This window comes from Centruroides sculpturatus, unplaced genomic scaffold (genome assembly GCF_000671375.1).
Source record: "Centruroides sculpturatus isolate CEXI.00-Female unplaced genomic scaffold, Cexi_2.0 scaffold483, whole genome shotgun sequence".
NCBI lineage: Eukaryota > Metazoa > Arthropoda > Arachnida > Scorpiones > Buthidae > Centruroides > Centruroides sculpturatus.
In genome coordinates, this window is record NW_019384741.1 from 231025 (window position 1) to 253657 (window position 22633).

Here is a 22633-nt window from a genome sequence, read left to right on the forward strand (position 1 = left end):
AAAATGTATGTAATTTTAGATTGCTTGCTTCTAGTTAAAAGGTCTTTATAAAATTTCTTATATGGTGCTAAGTACTTATGAAGAATAAAGCAAGTATGGAATAAGAGAAAAACATTCGGCAACATCAGAAGCAGAAGCGTCTCGATCTAGCAACAAGTTTCGAGAAGGACCATGTGTATCGACAGACGGCGAGAAGAGAAAATTTACATACTTAAGTACTAATAGTTCACGAAAATAATAATTTTTGTGAACTATTATTACTTAAGTATGTAAAAATTTATTACATTTCCTGTTGTACGAGGGTTTTACCCAATTCTCAAACCGTGTCAGAGTAAATCCGTGCTATAAAAGTGCCGTGTTATATGGGGGTTGCCTGTACTCAAACCAGATGTACAGTACATAAATAAATACTGCATATATAACCAATAATCAGCAAGAAAATATAAAAAACTATATGAAAGTAAATGCTTTCATCCATGTAGAACAGTCATCGAGACTCAAAAACACACCACATTGTTGCAAGTTTGAGTCCCACTCCGGGCTGATTCTTTTCTTCCAAAATTTTCTAAATTATTTAATAAATATTAATTTAATTACAATTATTATATTTTTTAAAAGAGATGGTGCCTAACACTTACCTCTAGTGCCAAATTACTTGGAATTTAATAATTATTAGTAGCAGTAATGTAGCCCAATTTAATCCATTAATTGTTTGGCTTTAATATAATCGTTAGGCTTTGAGATGTTTATAATATGTACAAATTCAATAACAATTGTGTGGAAATAGAATAAATAAAAATATAATTACCATTAACAAATTTAAAAGCAAATAAAATAGCAAAAAATAAAAGTAATAATATAAATCTGGAATGATAAAGACAGCCTGCAGAGCATGCATTGATTCAAATAGATCTAAATCTAAAGAATGGAACAAGTATGTATAATACATCATGTAGTATATTGCACTAATATATTAGAATGTCTCAGTTTAGTTACACAGAATTTAACAATTCTTTTGTTACTATATCACAGAATCCAATATTACATTTTGTGATAATTTTGACAGTGAAACTTTCACAAGAGTTATTACACAATTATTTTTTTTCCACGTCAAAAATCATCAATCATCCTAACCATTAAAATAAACACAGATGAATACACATTTTAATCCATAGCCTTGAAATGATTAAACTAACATTTTTCTCTATTTTCTACCCGACAGTAAGATAAATTTCATAATATTTACAAACAATATTTGCCAATAGTTTCTCAATTATGTTAAAGGAGATTATTGTGAGAGCAATAAACTTTAATTAAATCATACAATTCCATGGCATAATTAATTTGAATGTTAGTTTGATATTTCAGAATGTAATGAATCCAAAAAAGAAATCATAGATTACAAGAACATTAACTGAAGATAAAACCCCCTTTCCTGTCTCCTGTATAAATTGGTACTTTTAGTTAATAATAAAGTTTAACTCATTTCATAACTTCTATTATAATTTTCTTCATTATTGGCTACTGCTGTTGTTTTCTGGCATAAAGGCTATCCAGACCAACACTGCCATGATCTTCAGTACATTAGAAAAGAATATTATATTGACAGTAAGAATTCAATCAATAATAATAGATTTTCTTTTGATCAAAAAAAACTAAATGATGTCATTTATAAAATTTCTTAAATTTGTGGACAGTAAGAAAAGTCTCACAAAGCTCACAGTTCATTATAATCCCATGGCATTTATTACAAATTTGTCCAAATATCTCTTTTTCTAAAACGTTCTTTCACTTGGCCATGTTATAGCAAATCAAAATAAATCTAGGTTCTCTCTCCTGCAAATCATAAAAACATTAATGATGAAAACAGAAAGCATTAAATATACTTTGAAACAACCAAATTTATTATTATTCTTTTATAGGAAATATCAAAAATTTTTATAATTTTCTATCAAGACTCCTAAAAGTTTTACAAATAGTTATATATGACAATCTTGACAAATGAAGCTTCAGAAAAAATCAAATTATAATAAATGTTATTTAGTAACTGAATATATATAATATACTGTATTCAGTTACTATATATGAATATGTATATGAGTACATGAATATGTATATGAGTATATGAATATGTATAAATTTACACCCTCTTTGAATAAGTTATTTATCAAGGACAGTTTTGAGACTAATCATGCACTTTGTAATGTTTAAAATATCTTTCTACATAAGGAAACTGTCAAACAACTATTTTGACTCAAGAATTTATTGATATATATCATGTACAGTACAGTACATATTAGACAAGAACATGTAAATGTCAACATAGATATCATAGAAGAGCTACACAGATCCTTATAATAACTTTAAGATAATGAATGACACAATAAAATAAATAGTTCTCTCTCTATCTTAATCGTAAGTTTAGACAATAAATAAACAAGTAAGAATTAAATAAGAAAAAAATTAAATTAAGAATTAAATCAATAAACAAAATTTTATTTTCCAGTTAGTATTAGAAACATTGTAATAGACTATGAATTTAGTTTTTAAAATTTTAATGAATTTTTACAATTAGTCAATCTAAATCTATTAATGCACAGTTTATTCAAATAGGAAACATCTTTATATTTCATTATAATAATCTTTATATTTCATTTTATATGAAATATAAAGATATTTATGCCAATTAATCACGATTTTCTAACAAATTAATTAGATAGTAACTGAACATACAGTTGCAAATTTTAACTTGGACAGTTAATTGTACTTTAAAAAAAACAAATTAAATTCATTTTTCAATGATGGTTGGTTGATTGGACCAACCATCATTGAAAAATAAATTAAAATCAGAAAAATATGGAAAAAATAATATAAAAATATAAATTGTAATTTGTACAGATGGAAACACAATGTATTTTTTTTGTACAGCTGAAAACAATATACATTTAACTAAACAAGCTGGATCAATACATTCAATGGAATGTTAACATTTGGAATTATAAGCTAACAATCACAAAATTTAAATAAAATTCAAGGAGTCAATAGTTTACTGAGATAATATGCATATTATCTCAGTAAACTATTGACTCCTTGAAAACAAAAAATAAAATACTGTTAAAGTTTTTGATCTGATGATGAGACATAAACCAGTATGAAAAATATTTTACTTTAATACACTATTGCTTTATTGAATTATATTAGCATTTTAATCATTGTTAAGATTTCAAATAGATTCATAGAGTATCTGTTTTGAAGAAAATGGCAAATGTCAATCACTGTACAAATAATTTAAGACTTAATGAATATAGAACTGAAGAACTAAATAAATATTTAAAATTTTACAATAGATATATTTAAATCTTTTATATATTCATACTTAATGTCATAAAAGAAAAATCATTCTTGAATATTAAAATAATTAAAACATAAAAAATGATAAGCTTATATTCTCTGTTGTGTTTGAAAGATGTGCAATATATTATTATTTATAGCTTTTCCTTTGCTTTCCTGTTACAATTTATTCAACAAAACTATTATATAGAGCAAAATTCTGCATATTTAAAACCCTGGCTCTGTTATTTTAGTTCATAAAATTATTGAACATTTCCTGTTTCCTAAAGTCATTCACCCTTTCACCTAAATATATTAAAATTTCATACAAAAACTAAATACAACAATATCATATTAATACAACCCATTATTGCTGATGTAATTAAACAGAAATAGCTCACAGTGGAGTGGGTGGAGATTATATTGGTTGAGCATATGTTTTATCTGAACTGTTTATATATCATACCTTTCTGTATTATAGTTTTCTTGTGGTTAACTTCTACTTTACAGAGATTTGTTTATATTGACAAAGAATGATCTCAGTAATGCTTCCACTTTCCAAGTGGTGGCCAAATTGCATACAAGTCATGGGTAGGAAGCCCATAAAATATTTTGTATATTACATATATGTAATGCAATCTATAATAAATCAGAAAACTCCATTTTCATTTTTTAAGTGCATCTTATTATACAGACTAAAAATAAATTTAAATAAAAAACTGGTAGTTTGTGAATTTTAGTATAACAATAAAATAAGTATTTTTTCCTTTCATACTTATATTGGATTAAAGACTCAAACAACCGACACAGTCACCAGCCCTAGCAGCGGACTATTGTTGAGAATATATTTGTAAATGGCAAAGTATCACAATACAGTATTAACAAACTACACACGATGCATATTAGACAGTGCAAGTCAGCACGTATGTAGACAGGGCCAGCTCTTGGCATTAGCAAAGCAAGATATGCTTGGGATGGCACATTTTTAGACACAGCATACTTCAAAACATAATTTTATAAGAAATGAAAGACTTAAAATTTGACATGAGGACAGCCATTGTTGGTTTGTTTACATAAGATGATATCCTCACCCACTCTGACTGGAGAAGAATGGAGAGGGTCCTCTTAATGGAATACATTTTCTGGCATTAACCAGAAAACAGACAAGAGGGTCAGATGACAGTCTTCTCTAGCCTCAAAACAGACCAAAGGCATGTTTTAGTAGAACCGTTAGAACAATGGCAAGGGTTGTCCATACTTTTTCACCATGTGCTCTAAATATCAAGATTAGATTTTTCTCACTTTGTTCAAACTGTTCTGAAAATATGACAGTATTCCAGACATAATCTTTGATTTTTATTTGTAAAACTTCTAGTTATTTTTACCTTTGAGGAGTGTCTTTGAGGGTTGGGAGGATGAGCAGTGGTATCGTGGTTCTGACACGTGAAGCTTCAGGGTCAGAGGCGGCGGTGACTGCAACTGGCAACAGATCAATAAAATGGCGGCACCTCTCCAGCAGTGTAATCTTGTATGATTTTTGTTCTTTTATAGCTACTTTTTTGGCTATTAAAACAGACTTATTATACCACAATTTTTGAGGAATTTTTACTTGAGTTTTTTTTACTAATTTAAGTTAAATTTTAATTCTTGTCTTTTAAAATATAAGAAACATTATAAGATATAATTTCAATGAGCATTTATTTATTGTGACATGGTCACAATGCCAGGCTGCAATTTTAATCATGCTGTTAATTAATTTAATTGAAAATATATTCATCTCAAATTAGTAATAGCGTCTTGCCTGTACATCATACTTTTGCTTTAACAATACAGTTGTGCCAGTCATTTATTAACTTCCTTCAGGGGAAAAGTTTTAAATTGAAATAATGTGACTTTCCAGTTTGCACCAGAAGTTTGTATATAGTTAATCAGGAACTCTTGCCCTAAATGTTTCCATATCTGGTCTCAGATTTCATCTACTTAACTCCATGCTCAAGATTAATGAAAGACAGACGAATGGGCAGACAACAGTTAAATCCAAATACAAAATTTGAAATTTTAAATTGATACAATCAATCATTAATTTATCAAAAATATTTTTATAGAAAGTGTTCCTTTTCTTCCGAAAAATAACTCACTCAAATTCTGTAATTTATATTCACATTACCTATAAATGGTTTGTAGAGATAAACCTATCTACTAATCAATCATATATAAATAAAAATCATAACTTAATTAACAAAGCTCTAGAAACTTAAACATATCAACAGTGAAATTATTTTAATTATAGTTTTAGTAATGATTGAGTTAGTTTCATTAACCATCTATATATATAAAATTGCAAATTAGTTTTTGGAAAGTTTCTAACATTTATTTCTGATGACAGTTTTCCAAAATAATAAAAAATACATATCTTCTGAATTTGCCAATTTTAAGAAAATTTTGTTTTGAAGTCATATTTCTATTTACCAGTAATTATGTTTCTATTTACCAGTAATTATGCATTTTTTCTTTCTTCTATCATAAAATGCATCATCTAACTCTAGAAATGCTTAAAATTTGTAAAGTTTTATTCATACAAAATGTATAACTGTAAAAACAGTTTCAAATTCATTCAAAATAATATGCAAGTTTTTGATTACTTATTGGATTTGTCACCATAAACTTTACATATTTTATCTTAAATCTTATCTATTTTTACACTCTACTACCTATCAGCAGAGTCAAAGTTAAGTTATTTTGATATAGATCCAACATTAACATAGAGCTAAGTGTAAACATTAATGTTAAAACAATTACTTCAAATCTAACACTGCAACTTTAGTTCCATATTTAGACATATATACACTAAATTTATATTTGTCATAACAAAATTATTTATTTTTATCATATTATACATAATCCCATATCAAATGATTAAAATATGAGTCATATTTATTTGGAGAAAATGAAAATAGTGTATAAGACATTTTAAAAGTTTTTTTGATTCATCTTTGGAAGAAAACACCAGACAACAGTTGAATCTTCAACTGCCATTTGGTATTTTATCCTGAAGATGAGCCAAAAGGGTTAAAAGCACTTTTGCTAGATAACACAGTCTATGTAATGACTCAATATTTATTTTTGACTAAATTACAGAACATATGGATGCAATCTATCGTTCAGAAATGCTTGAAGATATATTATATGGCATATTAATGATTATAGTATAATAATTTATCAAAACAGGGATATATAAATTTAAACACATACAACATACCTATAACAGCATACTTCAAATTAACAGATTTTTACTAACATTTTCATCCATTTATAACAGACATCTTCAGGAATGCAGAACAAAACAAACAAATTAAAATAGTATAAGTTATTTTTTGTATAATTATTTTAAACTGTAGATGTAATTTCTTTGAGAAATTAAATTTATTTCTCAAGATTTCTTTGAGAAATTAAAATAATTTCTGAAAGAAATTATGACACTGATTAGACAACTCAAAGCTAAGGTCCGCCCACTCCACCCGCACATCATTTTATATAAGAGATATGTAGACGATATTATCATATTGTGGAAAGAAATACCAGACATCAAGGTTTTTGTTGACACAATGAATGATAACACATATGGATTAACCATAGAAATAGAACAAGCACATCAGATGAACGTACACTTCCTAGATATTGACATTAAGAAAGAAGAGTCCGTAATCCACACTGCAGTGTACCGAAAGTTAGGATCAAAGGGCATATACATACCAGTAGGGTCATGTGACCCACCACAATATAAGGTGGCGCCTTATATTGTGTGGTATTTAAAGTCCTAATTAAGAGAGCACACACACACACTTCTACTGAGCAAGCCCTACAGTCGGAACTAAGGCTTACACATCGAACAGCCTCTGAGCACAGATACAGCAAGCTCATATGCAAGTTAATACATGGATACCAAAACCCAGCTCAAGACCTACCACAAAAGGAAGAATGACAAGATATGGATAAGATCATTCCAGTCACTTATAATCCATATATTAAAGGGATGTATAGCGAGATAGCTATAAAGAACCACATACGTATCGCCTACAGAAGATGTGCTTCGATATTTAACATCCTAACCAACGGAAAGATCAACCAGATAAAGATAAGTTGTCAGGGGTTGTAGACCCCTGACAACTTATCTTTATCTTTATCTGACAGCATACCAATTATAGATCACAGATGGGCTAGAAACCTGGTGTATGTGGGTTCCACCAAACGATCCTTAGAGATTAGACCAGTGTTTCTCAACGGGGGTGATATCGCCCCCATGTGGGCGTTTTTTCATGTTGAGGGAGCGATTAGTAACAATTTATATTTTGGGGGCGAAAAACAATTTTCTGGACGATATAGTAAAACATTATATTAGAAATAATTAAATATTTTATTCGTTATATCGTACAATAATTAAACAAAAAACATTATACCAGTAACTAGTCTATTCAATGCAGTACGAATTTGGCTTTAGCCTTGTCCCTCGGCATCGGAATTTTGTAGTGAAGGGGGGGCGATACTACGTAACGGTTTTATTGAAAGGGGCGATACTACGTAACGGTTTTATTGAAGGGAGTGTTACTACGTTGAAGGGGGCGACGATTCGTTAGAGGTTGAGAAACACTGGATTAGACTGAAAGAACATGCTGCAGATATTCAGAAACAAAGGAACACAACAGCTCTGGCAATTTATGCGTCTGATCCAAATATAGACCCCAAATTTAAGAAACATGAATTATCTGCACCACATGGCACATACACCACATCAAGTGGCTGGAGGCAGCCAGCATATACTTAGCTAACCTTAAGGATAATCAATGCATCAATCATAAAGAAGAGATCGCGCTCTCAGTAGCATGGCAGGCACTTATGAACAGTAATTTATGATATCCGTATTGGAATGGACTGCACATGACAACAAGCACATAAATGGGAAGCGTGCATTTGAACATACATATTTTCAAATTTTATGTTTTACGAGCTGCATTTCCATCAGAGATTAAAAAAATACCTGAATAAGAACCACTGTTGGGGTTCGAAAACATTAGTAAAGAGCTATTTTTGTTGGTTACGGCTTTATAGAAGAAGGAAAATGCACGTAATTTTTGTTGGTTATGATTTTTATAGAAGGAGAACGCACAGGTAACAGGTTAGGAAAAGTTTTTTGTTAATATTCTCTGGTGTTGAGATAAAGATGTGTAATAATATGATGATGATAATGATGATAAGACCATTGAAAAATTGAAAACTTTTTCATTTTTTTTTTAATTAAATTTTTCATGAATTTTTGTTGGGATTTTGGATTTATCGGTGTTCTTAGATGATGATTTCAATATTGTGACTTCGGCTAAAATAAGTAACCACCTGTGAGATTGCCCAGTTACAAACAATCTGTTGGCTGTTTAATAATAAAGTGTGCCAAAATTTTCCTATGACTGTAAAAGTGTGCCATAAGTCTAAAAATGTTGAGAATCACTAATCTACAAGGGCCGTTCACAATAAGCATATAATTTTATTTCTTGGATGCCTTTCATTGGAATTGGACGAAACTTTGCATAACATATTTTTAACAATTGTATAATGGCATGAAGTTTCTGTTAATTCCATTAGGTGGTTGTAGTGTAGTTTAGTTTTAAATGGCAACTGTACTTGAGACACGTACAAAGCAGAAAGCTGTGATTGAATTTCTTTTTGCAAAGCATGAGATCATCTCAAACATTCACAGACAGTTACAACATGTCTATGGTAATGAAGCAGTGGATAGGAGTACTGTCAGTCGTTGGATTAGTAGAGTGTCAACAACAGAACAAGGTAAAGTGAGACTGTCAGATCTTCCATGCTCAAAACAACCACATGCTACTGTGGCTCTGGAGACAGTTCAATGCACCGATAGACTTATTCAAGACAACAAGTGAGTAACAACCAAATAACTTGCTGCTCAACTAGGCATCTCTGTGGATAGTGCTAACACAATTATCCACCACTAAGGTTGTTCCACATGTCAGGAAGTGGCTGAGAGAGAGACTAACTGAGTGGTACTGAACTGGCATACAGGCTCTGGTATCTAGGTGGCATAAGGCCATAGATTTAAATGGAGACTATGTGGAATAAGGGTACTTGTAACCAATTAATTGGAGAATAATGTAGTATATTTGGATTTATAAAAAAAATAAACCTTGAGTAAAAAAAAACCAAGTGCATTACTCATTGAACATCCTAGTATTCAATAGTAATAAAGCAAATAGCAATATGTCTATTTAAACATAAAAAAACTGAAAACTCAAATTATAAGCCATTGCATCTATGTAAATTATTTTTCTGTTTCTGCATCATGCACATTGCTAATTAAGCTGATTGTCATAATGATAAACATTAAAACTAAACTGACCAGTAAAAACAATGAGAGTAAACTATATATCACTACCTTTCCAGGGATATAGCCACATGGGGTGGGGCAAGAAACAGTATTTCCCACACTAACACTGTTCCACCCCTCCCTTTGTCAGCCCCCACTGTTGCTTCCATACAAGTTTAAAAGTAAACACACAAAAAAGTCACAAAGCAGTTGACCACTGGATGAAACAGAAAATAGACCATTCAGACTCAAATACTAAGCTACATGAACAGCCATAAGATAAAGAAGAATAAAATTTAATATCTGTTCTTGTTTTACTGTTTATTTAGTATTTTATTGAGCATTGTCGTACATACTACTGATTTGCATATGACATGTAAGGAGCTACTCTACCGATATGGCAGTTCCTTGTACAATGACATGTTGCTAATAATCTTAGTTGTGTTATTTTTATGTAATCTACCTACCTATCCTATGTCTACACAAGCTACCAGAGATGTGGGTGACTCATACAGAAATTTCTAGATACATCCCTGCTTTCATATCATTAGCATATATTATTTTAATACCTAGTGCAATGGCAGTTATGGAATATGTTGGTACTCCATAACTGCCATTGTTAGTAGGCTCAAAGCCTGCAACTCTAAGAAAAATTGCATGTAGTCCACTGAAAGCCTAAAAAGTTCATTTGCAGCTTTTATTAAGAAAAGTATGCTCATAAATTCAACTACAGGTAACCCCCGTATAACANTGTTATATAGACCTAACAATTACTATGGTTATTGAAATATTGAATGTAAATGGGGTTTGCTTGCAAAACCTCTGCGGACGAAGTCGCGGGTAACAGCTAGTATTTAATATAATTGATACCCGTTACATTTAATGTACATATTCTTTACTGATTACATCCAATGGAAGAATGAGCTGCTATTTTGCTGCTATTCAAGTAAAACTAAATAAATAGATTAACTATTGATACAACACTTTAAGCATTGTAACAATTAATAGAACAAACAAATGAAGTAGTGTTTATTAATAAAAATAAAATGCAACATTTTGCTTCTCTGTATGGTATTACTCAATGAATTTCACTTTTGTGATTTCCTTAAACACTAAGTTCAGTTTTTTTTTTTTTTAAATATTCCTTTTGCAAACACTACATTTGTCTGTGTTAAAAAATAGCTACTGTCATTTAGATTTTCATGCAATTTGTAAAATCCAATACTGAGTCTATTACGTACTTTCTCACCACACCGGGTTGTATATACTTCAAATAAACAACTATCTACAATTAACCAGTAACCGGCGCAAAATTCTTTAAAATCGGCAAATGTTTTCGATTCCCCTCCTGGGAATCGAATTCGATTCCCTTTAAAGAATCCAATTATAATGGAAGATATAAAAATAGGCCTGAAGATGATCCCAGGAGGGGAATCGAAAACGTTCGCCGATTTTAAAGAATTTCGCGCCGGTTACTGGTTAATTGTAGATAGTTGTTTATTTGAGTCTATTATATTGCTTAATACTATATTATCACAATTACTACATTACTATACTCCATAGTAAGCAAGAAGCTAAATTTTTCTACTAAATACTTTTGATTGCTTCTCATCCATAACTAAGCCCAAATTCTAATTGAACATTACCTCATATTAAAATGCTTCTTCTTGAACTTAAATTCAAATGCCTATCAAAAGACTAATCCTAAAACATGAGAATTTTCCAAACTACATTTCAAGGATTTGTCTTCTGATAGACGTTTGAATTTAAGTTTTAGAAGCAGCAATCAAACATGAGATAACATTTGACTGGAATTCAAAACATATTTGGACTCTTATAATAGACAAAAAGCATCCAAACGTGTTTAATAAAAAACTGATAATATTCTGTGATAAGTAGGAAGCTAATGTTGTAAAGAGATAAACTTAACTTTTTATAATAATAAAAATAAATATAAAAATTTTAATTTGTTAACAAGAATACACATCCTCTAAATTCATTAAAATTGAAACTAATGGATTATATCGTATCTAACAGAACTGAAAAGTTAAACTTTATCTAACTATAACTTGAAACTACATTATCAATATGATAAAACAATATCAAGTTTACCAATATCTAAGATTACTTTAATATTAAACTAAAAATTTTCTCTCTGTAATTTGATAAGAAATTGATATAAAAAGTATATTATTTACAATAAATTAATTTAATTATTGTTTAATTTAAATCAATTTTATTAATTAAGATAAATAAATGTATTCCTTTTATATTATTTCATATCCAAGATATTAAACTGATAAATTGTTAGCATTATGTAATTAGTCACGCATTTAAACAATACTATATTAGATAATTAATTCAAATTAACAAAATTATATTCTAATTTACACTGAAATCCAATATGTTGATGATTGTATACAAAATAATTTTATTTTAGCTATTCATTAGCACAAACTAAAAATTTACTTAATTTTTAATAATTTTCTGGAGACAAAGTACAAAAAGTGTTTATAATAAATCATTAATTTGCCTAATGATTTTGCTAATTGATAAACTAAGATGACAATCTTTATTCAAGCAATGTAAATTTCACTCTCACTTCTGCTAAAGGATGTTCAATTCATTATTATCTATTAATTGATCTGACAGATTAATTAATTAATGAGTTTTTCATGTTTTGCAGAGGATTTCATGGCCATTTAAATCTTCCATATGGCAGGTTATAGTACAGAAATTTACTTTAATTCTCTCTCATATTGTTAATGTAATTATTATACATATTATTTTATGTTGAAAGTATTAGTTTAATATGACTTTATATCATTTATTAACGAAAAAGACTTAACTAAAGAAGTTCTGATGAAAAATTTATAATATTTATCAGTATGTTTTAACAGGTGATCAAAATATTACAGACTGAACTATTTTAAATAAATAAAAAATAAAATTTTATTTTTTTAGAAAAACAAATTATTAGAAGACAATTTCATTTGTAACTTTTTATTTTTTAAAAGTATTTATAAGATTAAATAGCTTTGAACACGCAAAAAATTTAGATTATGCTTTTACTTTTATTTAAAGTTAAATGAATCAAAGTAAGTTTAAAATAACATTAATTTTTCTATTTTACAGATAAATTAAAAAGCAATTCCCATAAGAATTACTCCACTCTAAATAATTTTTTCAGTCGACAAATCTCAAAGAAATGAACACTTATTAAATGAAACAAATTATTCCAGAAATAGATAACAATATCTATAATAAAAGATTACAAAAAGAAAAAAAAACATTCAAACTAATAAAATTATTATTAATAAAAACACAAAAATAACTAAAAGAAAAAGGCAATTCTTCACAGACCAATGAATAAAAACTATTAGCTTTATTATATAGTTTATGTAATTCCATTTATAAACTCCTCCGAACCGTTGCACTCAAACGATCAAAACAAACAGTAACGTTCTAAATAAATAATAATAAATGTTACAAATATTTTAAAAAATGAATTACAAAGTTAAAATAACATTTTAAAATATCTATCTAACAAGCTTAAAAAGTCCAATTCTAATGTTATGATATTACTGATCATATGGGATATCATAGTAGTTTTCTCACATATATAAAAAAAATGTATACATACTGAATATAAATTTATATTTTCAAAATATTTATAATTATCTTCAAGAAATATATCGTGAAAATAAATTTATACTTTCATTATATTATGGATATAATTTACAATACTTTATAAAAGTATTCTGATGATTTTTCTATAAAATTATAGTTTTATGTATTGTATTAACATTTATCTTCTTTATGAAATTACTTATTAAATTACGACTTCCATCTTTAAGATTAGAAAATGTTGATAAATAACTTAATTCTGGAAACTCTTTTGGGTTACTTATATTAGACTTTCAGTTTTAAATAAAATTAATTTGTTATTTCTAACAGCTACACTAGCAAATTAATCTATTGTATAATTTTAATTAGTATTAATTTTACCTAGACTAATAGCTTCAATTTGCACGAAATTATTAGTGAGATTAAATGCACATTTTTCAGTCAATAAAATAAAATCAATGGCTCTAAATTATAGCTGAATGAAGACCTAAATCTGTGCTAATTTATTTGCTAATTGACATTATGTATCCAACTGAAATAACAAAACAGAAACTTCTCTATCAGATTCTATGAGTTGTCCTTATTACCAAAAAAAAGTTCATAACAAAAATATTTCTGATTTTCAAAAAGTAATAATTCCCTATTGCCAACAGACAATTGCAAAACTTCCAAAACCACCAAGAAACATTTAATGTGAAGAAATACTAAAATATCTTAGCTTATTGTTGTAATATTAAAATAACTTTTTATTAATAAAATAAATGTATGTTCGATGATATCTGTCCTATTTATATTACATTAGTATTCATTTTAAAATTAAAAACCAACTATTTATATTTTGTGTAATAAAAACAATATTCAATTATAAAATATTCTCAAAAATAAGCCAAAAAAATGTAAATACATTTAACTCTCAACAAACTTTCGTCATTAACATCAGGAGAAGATTTGTAATTATACACTCATTTAAAATTAGATAAAACATAATTATTAACATTATTAGATTTAAAATTAGATATGAATATTGATTACATACATAAAAAGTATAAATTCAAAAGAACCTTTAAAAATGTATTTTTGAAATCACAATTTAAGAATTTCAAAACAACTTAATACTAGTTAAGTCTATCGGAAACATCTCAAAAAATTTGTGTAAGATATACACTGAGTGGCCAAAAAATTAGACACACCTTTTATTTGAAAGTAAATCAGTCCGACAGTGATGTAGAGTGACGTAACAATGCAGAGTTGTTTATATAACGTATGTTCAGCTTCGGACGTTATCATGGAAGTTAATGTCAAAATGGGTAAGACAAAAGATTTAAGTGACTTTGAACAAGGGATGATCATTGGTACAAGAAGAGCTAATGTCATTATTTCTGAAACAACAACTCTTTTAGGATTTTTTCACCCAACGGTATCTCGGGTGTTTAGAGAGTGGCATTTGAGGAAAAAAAACTTCAAGCAATAAGGAGAATTCTGGTCGAAAAAGGCTGGTGAACGAGAGGTGAAAGGCGATTAGCATGCATAGTCCGCAGCAACAGAAGGACAACAACATAACAAATTACAGCTGAATTCAATGCAGGTGCATCACAAAGCATATCCCAACGCACAACAAAACACACTTTTCAAAGATGGGCTTTAGCAGCAGGAGACCATCAAGAGTGCCTTTGGTATCACAGAAAAATAGGAAAAGGTGCCTGTTATGGACCCAGGAACAATGAAATTGTTCACTTGAGGACTGGAAAAAAATAACCTGGTCTGATGAATCTAGTTTCCTGCTCCATCTTGCAGATAGCAGGATCAGAATATGGTGCAAACAGCACGAATTCATGGACCCCCTCCTTCCAAATGACAACTCTTCAGGCTGGTGGCGATGGAATTATGGTGTGGAGTACACTAGGTCCCTTGATATTTGTGGACACATCTCTGAATAGAACAGCTTACTTCAACATCATTGCCGATCACGTACACTCGTTTATGACTAATATTCTCTGATGGAGATGGTCACTTTCAGCAGGATAATGCACCTTGTCACCGTGATCAATTGGTCTCAAATTGGTTTGAGGAACATCAATCATAGTTTAATCTATGGCCAGCTCAGTCCCCTGACCTCAATCCTACAGAGCATTTGTGAAACAAAGTCAAAAAATCTCTTAAAAGCTTGGGAACGCCAAGCTTTTAAGTGATTTTTTGACGGTTTGACGGCAGCTCTAAGTTGGGTCAGATTGGATGGGAACGCCATCCAATCTGACCCAACTTAGAGCTGCCATTATGTTAACATTGACCAACATTCCTCAGCAATGGTATCAGCAACTTGTTGAGTCCATACCAAGAAGAATATCGGCTGTGATCAGAGTTAAAGGTGGACCAACTTGTTATTAGACCGTGTGTGTAATTTTTTGGCCACTCAGTGTATAAAGTACATTAACCTAGAAAGTGGAAATATTGTCACTAAAAAAAATGAAAGCTCCCCTTATTCCAGTAAAATGAACTTACAGGAACTGGAAAAAATTCCTCAGTTCATTGAAGAACCAATCTGTATAACTAAATTATGTATAAAGATAAATAGAATATTTGTAATTTTGACCAAAAAATATTTTGTCTATATGAAAGGAGTTGCTTATCATTTCATACAGATATATTATTTTGTGAAATTTATTGTAGTTAATAGATGGAGGATGGAGAACAAGTACCAGCATTGGTTATAACAAACATTAGAAACTTTTAAATGATTTAATGCTTTAAATACTAATGATGTAGCTAACCTTTATACATCTGAAAATTTTTTACATATTTAATCAAATTATGGATTGTTGTTAATGAATATGTAATTGAGTTCCTGGTTCACAATTATTAAATTTTGAGTAAACCTACTGAATAATCTGTATTATTCTTAATGCTGTACAAATAATATTGAAGAAATGTATTGACTTTTAACACATAGATTCAATTAATATACATTCTTTAAACGAAAGGATATAACACTCTTACGATCACTGAAAATGATTTTTCTTAATTACAATGACATAAATCCTAAAAAAATTATTTTATAACTTTTTAAGTCATTAAGTTTTTTGAATTTTTCACAGTTGATTATACCACACCACAATTGAGAATACTCTGGTAGCATCAAAGACTTATTTTCATTTGTTGCACAGCAAAAGAATTAAACAGTCACACAGATTATAAAACAACATACGACAAACCGATTTTATTTTTGAAATATTATATTTTTTGTACGAGGAAAAACATTTTTCTCTCACACCACGTGTATGTTATGCTTTAAATGGCAAAAAAACAGATTCTTCAGGCGACGAGGATTAAACGTATCACATTGTTATTATATTGCAGTAAATGAATCGACTTACAAATATTTTTAGATAATATACCAGTAAAATCTATAAACAACCTATTCGAATATGCCAAAAAACATCTATATCCAGAAACCACCAAAATATTAAAATTTTAATTTCTACTTTTTTAAAATTTCATTTCGGTTACCTAGACGTAGAAATCCTTAACTTAAGTCGACACGCACGAGACGACCGTTTCGGAGGAGATTTCGATTTTCGACCGGGGACGACGGCGTAGATCCTTCCAAAACGACCGTCTGGCACGTGCAAACGAACGAGAGGAAAAACGTAACCCGAGGGTCTTTACCTGGGAAAGGCGTCGAAGAACCACGTCCTCTTCGTGTTGGGAAAGGCAACGCGCATCCCGGACATGAGGGGCGAGTGGAGGATGACGGCGCCCACTTCGTACCTGGAGGCCAGGTCCACGGTGGGCACGGTGCCGATGCTCTGCCCGTACAGGATGATGTTCTCCGGGCTGATGCCGTACCTCGTTCTCAGCGCGTGCCAGGCCGCGTCCACGTCGGCGTACAGGTTCTTCTCGGACGGCTTACCCGTGCTGATGCCGTAGCCGGAATAGTCGTAACTGAAGATGTTACAGTTAATCCTAGAGCCTAGACCCAAGTAGAAACTACTCATCTGGCCCAGATCGACGGCATTTCCGTGACTGAAAAGAATGGTAAACTTAGCATTAGGGCTGCATCTTACGTACATGCAAGAAATCCTGTTTCCTCTCGTAGTTCTAGTATAGAACACTTCTATGTCTTCGAGGTCCCTCTGGCTAAATTGCCATTCTGCTCTATCTGTCAGATTCAAAGTGAATTTCGTACCGGTATCGTCGGCTAAATAGGTATAAGTAGGTTCGGGAGGTATGAAGGCCAACTTGGCTGCGATTCTCGACGGAAAGGGCGGACAACAGAAAAGACAACAAAGTTCACTCAAAGATAAACCGTTCATTTCTCTGGGCATTTGAGGCTCTCTTAACGGCTTCTTTCCGAGTCGATAAGCGAAGATTCAGTCGTCATAATACTACCGATTTGCCAATATCTCCCATTAGACAACACTCGAAATTGTTACCCAACTACAAACAAAGAAAGATGCTCCAAACCAATCCATTCGGAAACCGTCCGCCATTGTACGCCGTGACGTCATCCAACGGAGGAAGAAACGGAGGATATTGCCCCAATTGACCCTAACAGTACACTGCTTTTTGCTTTTTACGCACAATTTTATTGGACGTCGACAGTTTTATTGTCTCTTCTGGATTTTTATTCGACGAAATCGCCGAAAGTCGAATTAGATTCGACTAGAATAAAGCTTTTCCGGAATTATATTTTTCCCCTTGACTTTAATTAAAGAAATTACACTAAATTGTTTGTAATTGCGATGAATATATTATTTATTTTAAATTTTAAATTATGTTCGGGCCAGAAAACAACTAAAAGAAAATACTTTTAATTTTATCCAGTTATCTTTCCGTCGCCATCTTGTCAGTTAAAAAGTAGCGATCGAATATTTATGTAACTCGGCGATACGAACTTAACCTAAAGAGAATAAAATTAAATTTTACGGAATAACACTGTATTTTCTGCAGTTTCTTATAAATATTTTAATGGGCAATTACTTTTTAAAATATTAATCGGAAACCAGTCGACAACTAGAAGGGGAAACAAAAATCCTTACGGATGGGTTGATTCGAATGTTTCGGGCCCATCATCATTTAGTCGTCCCCGTTAGGGGCCAACTAAGCCCGGAATTAAAAAGGCCTCTTAATGCCCTAAGAGAGAAAAGAGTTTTTAAAAAGCAGTTGGCGGGATCGTTTAAACATTTTAATTTTCATTATCGACTTCCTTGAACGGATATTGCAGAATAACATATAATACAAATTCTGTCGGTATTAATAAGAGCATTTTTATTTTGTAACAATGTCTGTAGGATGGAAAGTTTAATAAGTAATTGACACACAGACACATGGCGCAGACCCCACTTCCTTCAAACTAATACGAGTTGCACCCTCTTGTTTAGATCCCGAGTACGCCGCTGGTTCGAACACAGAAAGCTCTCGTTGCACTTTAGGAGTGTATAAAACATAGAGGTTTACCATAATATGTATACATAGGTACTGTCGAAAGAATAGTAATTAAGTTTACATCTATAAATTATTTATAGATGTAACATTAATTATGAAACGAACGTTAGAATCCGGGAAATTGTCTATTTAAAACGGCGTTAAATGACATTTAGAACATCAAATCGATCTACTCACATTTCCTTTCTCTCTCCCTAGTGTGAATATAAAATTTCTAATTACAGCAGTCCACGTTTATTACTATTATCGGTAAGGCCGGATGGCCGAGCGGTCAAGGTGGCAGCCTACCGCTCTGGGGGACCCGGGCTCCAGATTCAAATCCCCAGGAATTTTTCGGGGGTGGTCCGTTCGGATATGTCGGGCCCCGTCTCTCACCACCTGGCAGCCCCATTGTGGGCCTAGCCTAACCCATAATGGGCTTGCAAAAAGAGGCTCTCTTAGTGCCCACAGGGCGGAAAGAGTTAAAAAAAACTATTATCGGCATATTCCAAATTTCCAAATTCGTGTTTTAAATGATTGGACAACGTGTCTTACGAACCATTGTAATCGGAGTCCGGGCTGGACAGAAAATTAAGCCCGGGATAAAGCTACAATACATTCTCACAGTCAGTAAAAAGCTTCTATGCATACAAGATGTAAGTTTCAAAATTTTAATGCATGAAATATAAAAATTTTGTGGGCCACCACGGACAGTCGCAGTTGCCACATATTGCAGAATCCCGAGGAGGCAGCCATTTGTAAATTTGCGGGTATTTTTACTCGATCGAAGTTATGGACATTAACTCCAAAATTGTGGCCAACGTTTATCTTCTCGCTTCTTTTGTTTTCTGCAAAATCAGTCAACGAAAATGTGAAATTTTCTTTCTGAATTTCTTCATTTACATCTCTGTCTCGACCCATTCATTTCGCAAATGATTTTATAAATACAGTAGAGCGTCGATTATCCGAAAGTCAATCATCCGAAAGAATTCCAGTCGGCAAATTTAAATTTTCGTTAGTGCTGTGGCGCTGCAATCTTTGGCTATGTCTTGGGCTACTCAAATATTTTACGTTTTTGATACTAAATTAACTTTTGAAGTATAATTTTTTATTGTTTTTATATTTTTCAATATATTTATTTTGTTCATACAAAATAAAAAAATAAATTTTAACGATACAATAGTCTTCGTTAGGCTTAACATCGACGAAAATTCAGCGCGAAGCGACACGCAACGGAGAAAAATTTCAAGATGGGATAAATTAATATATTTTTTCGTACATAACCGGTTATCCGAAACACCGATCTTCCGAACAATCCCAGTCCCCAATTGATTCGGATAATCGATGCTCTACTGTAGTTGTTCCGGCGGGTCACAGTCGCGAGATTTCGTAACGATGCAATAAAGAACGAGGGAGAGACGAATACGGGATTCTTGCTATAAGAATTACATAGAATTCTAAAACATTAGTGTCGTGATTTATTAGTATATCATTATCTTGTATTAATTTAATTGTTTTAACGACGGCCCACCGGGAAAAGTCCGTCCAGTCCCATCCTTCTTCCCTCTTGTTATTTGGATGTTCGAGAAGGAGTTGGGTACGGGACGCGTGAAACGAATCATTTCGTCAGAAAAGTAAAATAAAAAGAGCGAATGAATTGTAAATGTTCGTTGTTCTTTGTCGTCTTTTCTTCGATCGCCTTCCTTCTGTTCTTTGCTGATCTTTTCTATTTTTCCTTCTGGTCTACTTTAAAAAGCAGGATTTCTTTCGGGAAGGCGTCCGGAGATTATTTACCGGAAATTGAAAAATACTTCTCGTTTAATCTAGCATAAGTTGTTGCGTAAAAGCATAAATATTTATTTTGCGTATTAATTGACCCACCATATACATTCATTACACTCTCAAAAATTTTTTTTACACTCTTTCCGCCCCGTGAACACTAAAAGGGCCTCTTTTAGCAAACCCATTATGGGTTCGGCCAGGTCCACAATAGGGCGGCCGGGTGGTGAGAAACGGGGCTCATCATATCCGAACGGACCACCCCCGAAAAATTCTCGGGGATTTTTCGACCCATCCGGATTCGACCCCGGGTCCCCCACAGCGGTAGGCCATCCGGACGGCAACACCCTCAAATAAAAAGAAAAAATATATATTTCGATTGCATTAAAATGTGTACGGAAGGCAAGGGCGATAAGGCATCCATAAGGGGAGAAGGTCCTCCATTTTGACAGGAGAATTTAGACTTCTGGCGACTCGAAAGTCGTTAAAAATGTGAAACGTGTGAAAGCAAAGACGGAGTAATTTATTATTTCGTATCGATTGTAACCGGTACTTTATATCGCGTCGACATTATTTTTGAAATTCATAATAGAGACGAGGGAGGCGCCTCTAAGATAATAAATTGAACCAAAAAGGATAATATCATTCTTTTATGCCATTGAAGAACCTTTAACCAAACAATCGGAAGCACGTGTTAAATGTGTTTAATTAAATAAATTTACTATAAATTATTAGAAAATACTTCGTAGCGAAATCTCAACGAACTAAGTTAATCCTATCCATGGTATGTTTGGACGGCCCACAATGGGCGTGGCCAAGTGGGCGGGGCGGAACTCGACGTATCCCAGACTTACCGTCCCAAATACTTTCTGGGACAGCTCATCCGAATCCAGAGGAACCCGTACATCGGGCAGTTGGGGCGCGTACCCCCTTTGTCGTCGTGTCGCCTTTTCTTAACTCCCGAGGGAGCTGTCAGGGTTCATTTTATTTTTAAATTAGTTACTCATTTTATCGCAGAAAACTTCTTATCGATGACAAAATAAAAATGAAAATATCTGTTATTAACCGAAAATTTGTTCCAGAGGGTGATGATTGTTCGATCGAGTACCGAGATACCACTGTAGTTGATTAACACGATTTTGAATATAGACGTTAGAATCGAAGGATTAATTAACTGCGTTTATCAAGGGTGACATGTATATATATATATGTCCATTTTTATAACTTGTGCCTCCCCTCATTTTATATTCTGCGGGCACTGATGCCTGGATCGTGGGCAGGTGCTTAAATCCTGGGTCATCCGAAATGTGGCAGGGGCGATGTCGACGCCAGCGCCGTTATTCTTACGACGAGTTTTGTTTTGAATCTGACGCGTCGTTGCCCAGAAAACGAATGAGTTACGGAACACGACTTTACATCCGACGACAATTGACGAAAGAACGTCGGAATTTGGACTGAGTCCAATAAACGCGACACACCGAAAAAGACAATACGTTTTCCTCGTTAGTCACAAACAGTTCGAACTTTAACGATACTGTACGTTATCGGTCGAATAATTGACGACGACAATTGTAAACCATCCGGTGATGTTGGTTCCACTAAAGGCTTATTTCCGGAAACGTGTGCAAAATGTCTTTTACCCGTAAGATCTTTGGATCGAATGAAATTAAATATTCGACGTTATGCCGGTGAGTTTTTCATAAATTTCGTCGTTAGAAGTAATTCGCCAATATATGACGTAACGAAGATGTTACGGGCCAAACTTTATACTTTTCCAAAGTATCGGAATATTCTCAAAGTACGTATCGCTTACGTATTGTCTATTCTATTATCATATATATATATTACTGACAAAGCGCGAAATTTGTGCGAGGTAAAAACATAGCTCGATTTATTAGGCAATCTATAAAAGAATTAATCGGGCCTCCTTCCCCCAAGGTTTCCATATCTGGTCTCGTCATTCATTTGTCTAACTCCGTTCTCCAGATGAAGGGAAGACGGACGAACGATAGTGTAAATTTATAGGTTTATAATTTTTTCAAATTGCAGTTCAAAAAGTTTGTTTTCCACTTTGCCTAGGCCTTCCACAAATTACCT

General features: G+C 32.0%; 1 protein-coding gene across 1 annotated transcript in view; it reads right to left on the minus strand.

Moving 5' to 3' along the window:
* LOC111628389 (protein ABHD17B-like) overlaps positions 1-17968 on the minus strand; it is a 54889-nt gene extending 36921 nt beyond the window's left edge. Inside the window, exon 1 of the mRNA XM_023372165.1 lies at positions 17000-17968. Coding sequence (XP_023227933.1) covers positions 17000-17658 — 659 coding nt within the window. The 5' untranslated portion in view covers positions 17659-17968. The remainder of the gene's footprint in view (positions 1-16999) is intronic.
* Positions 17969-22633: the final 4665 nt, after the last annotated feature.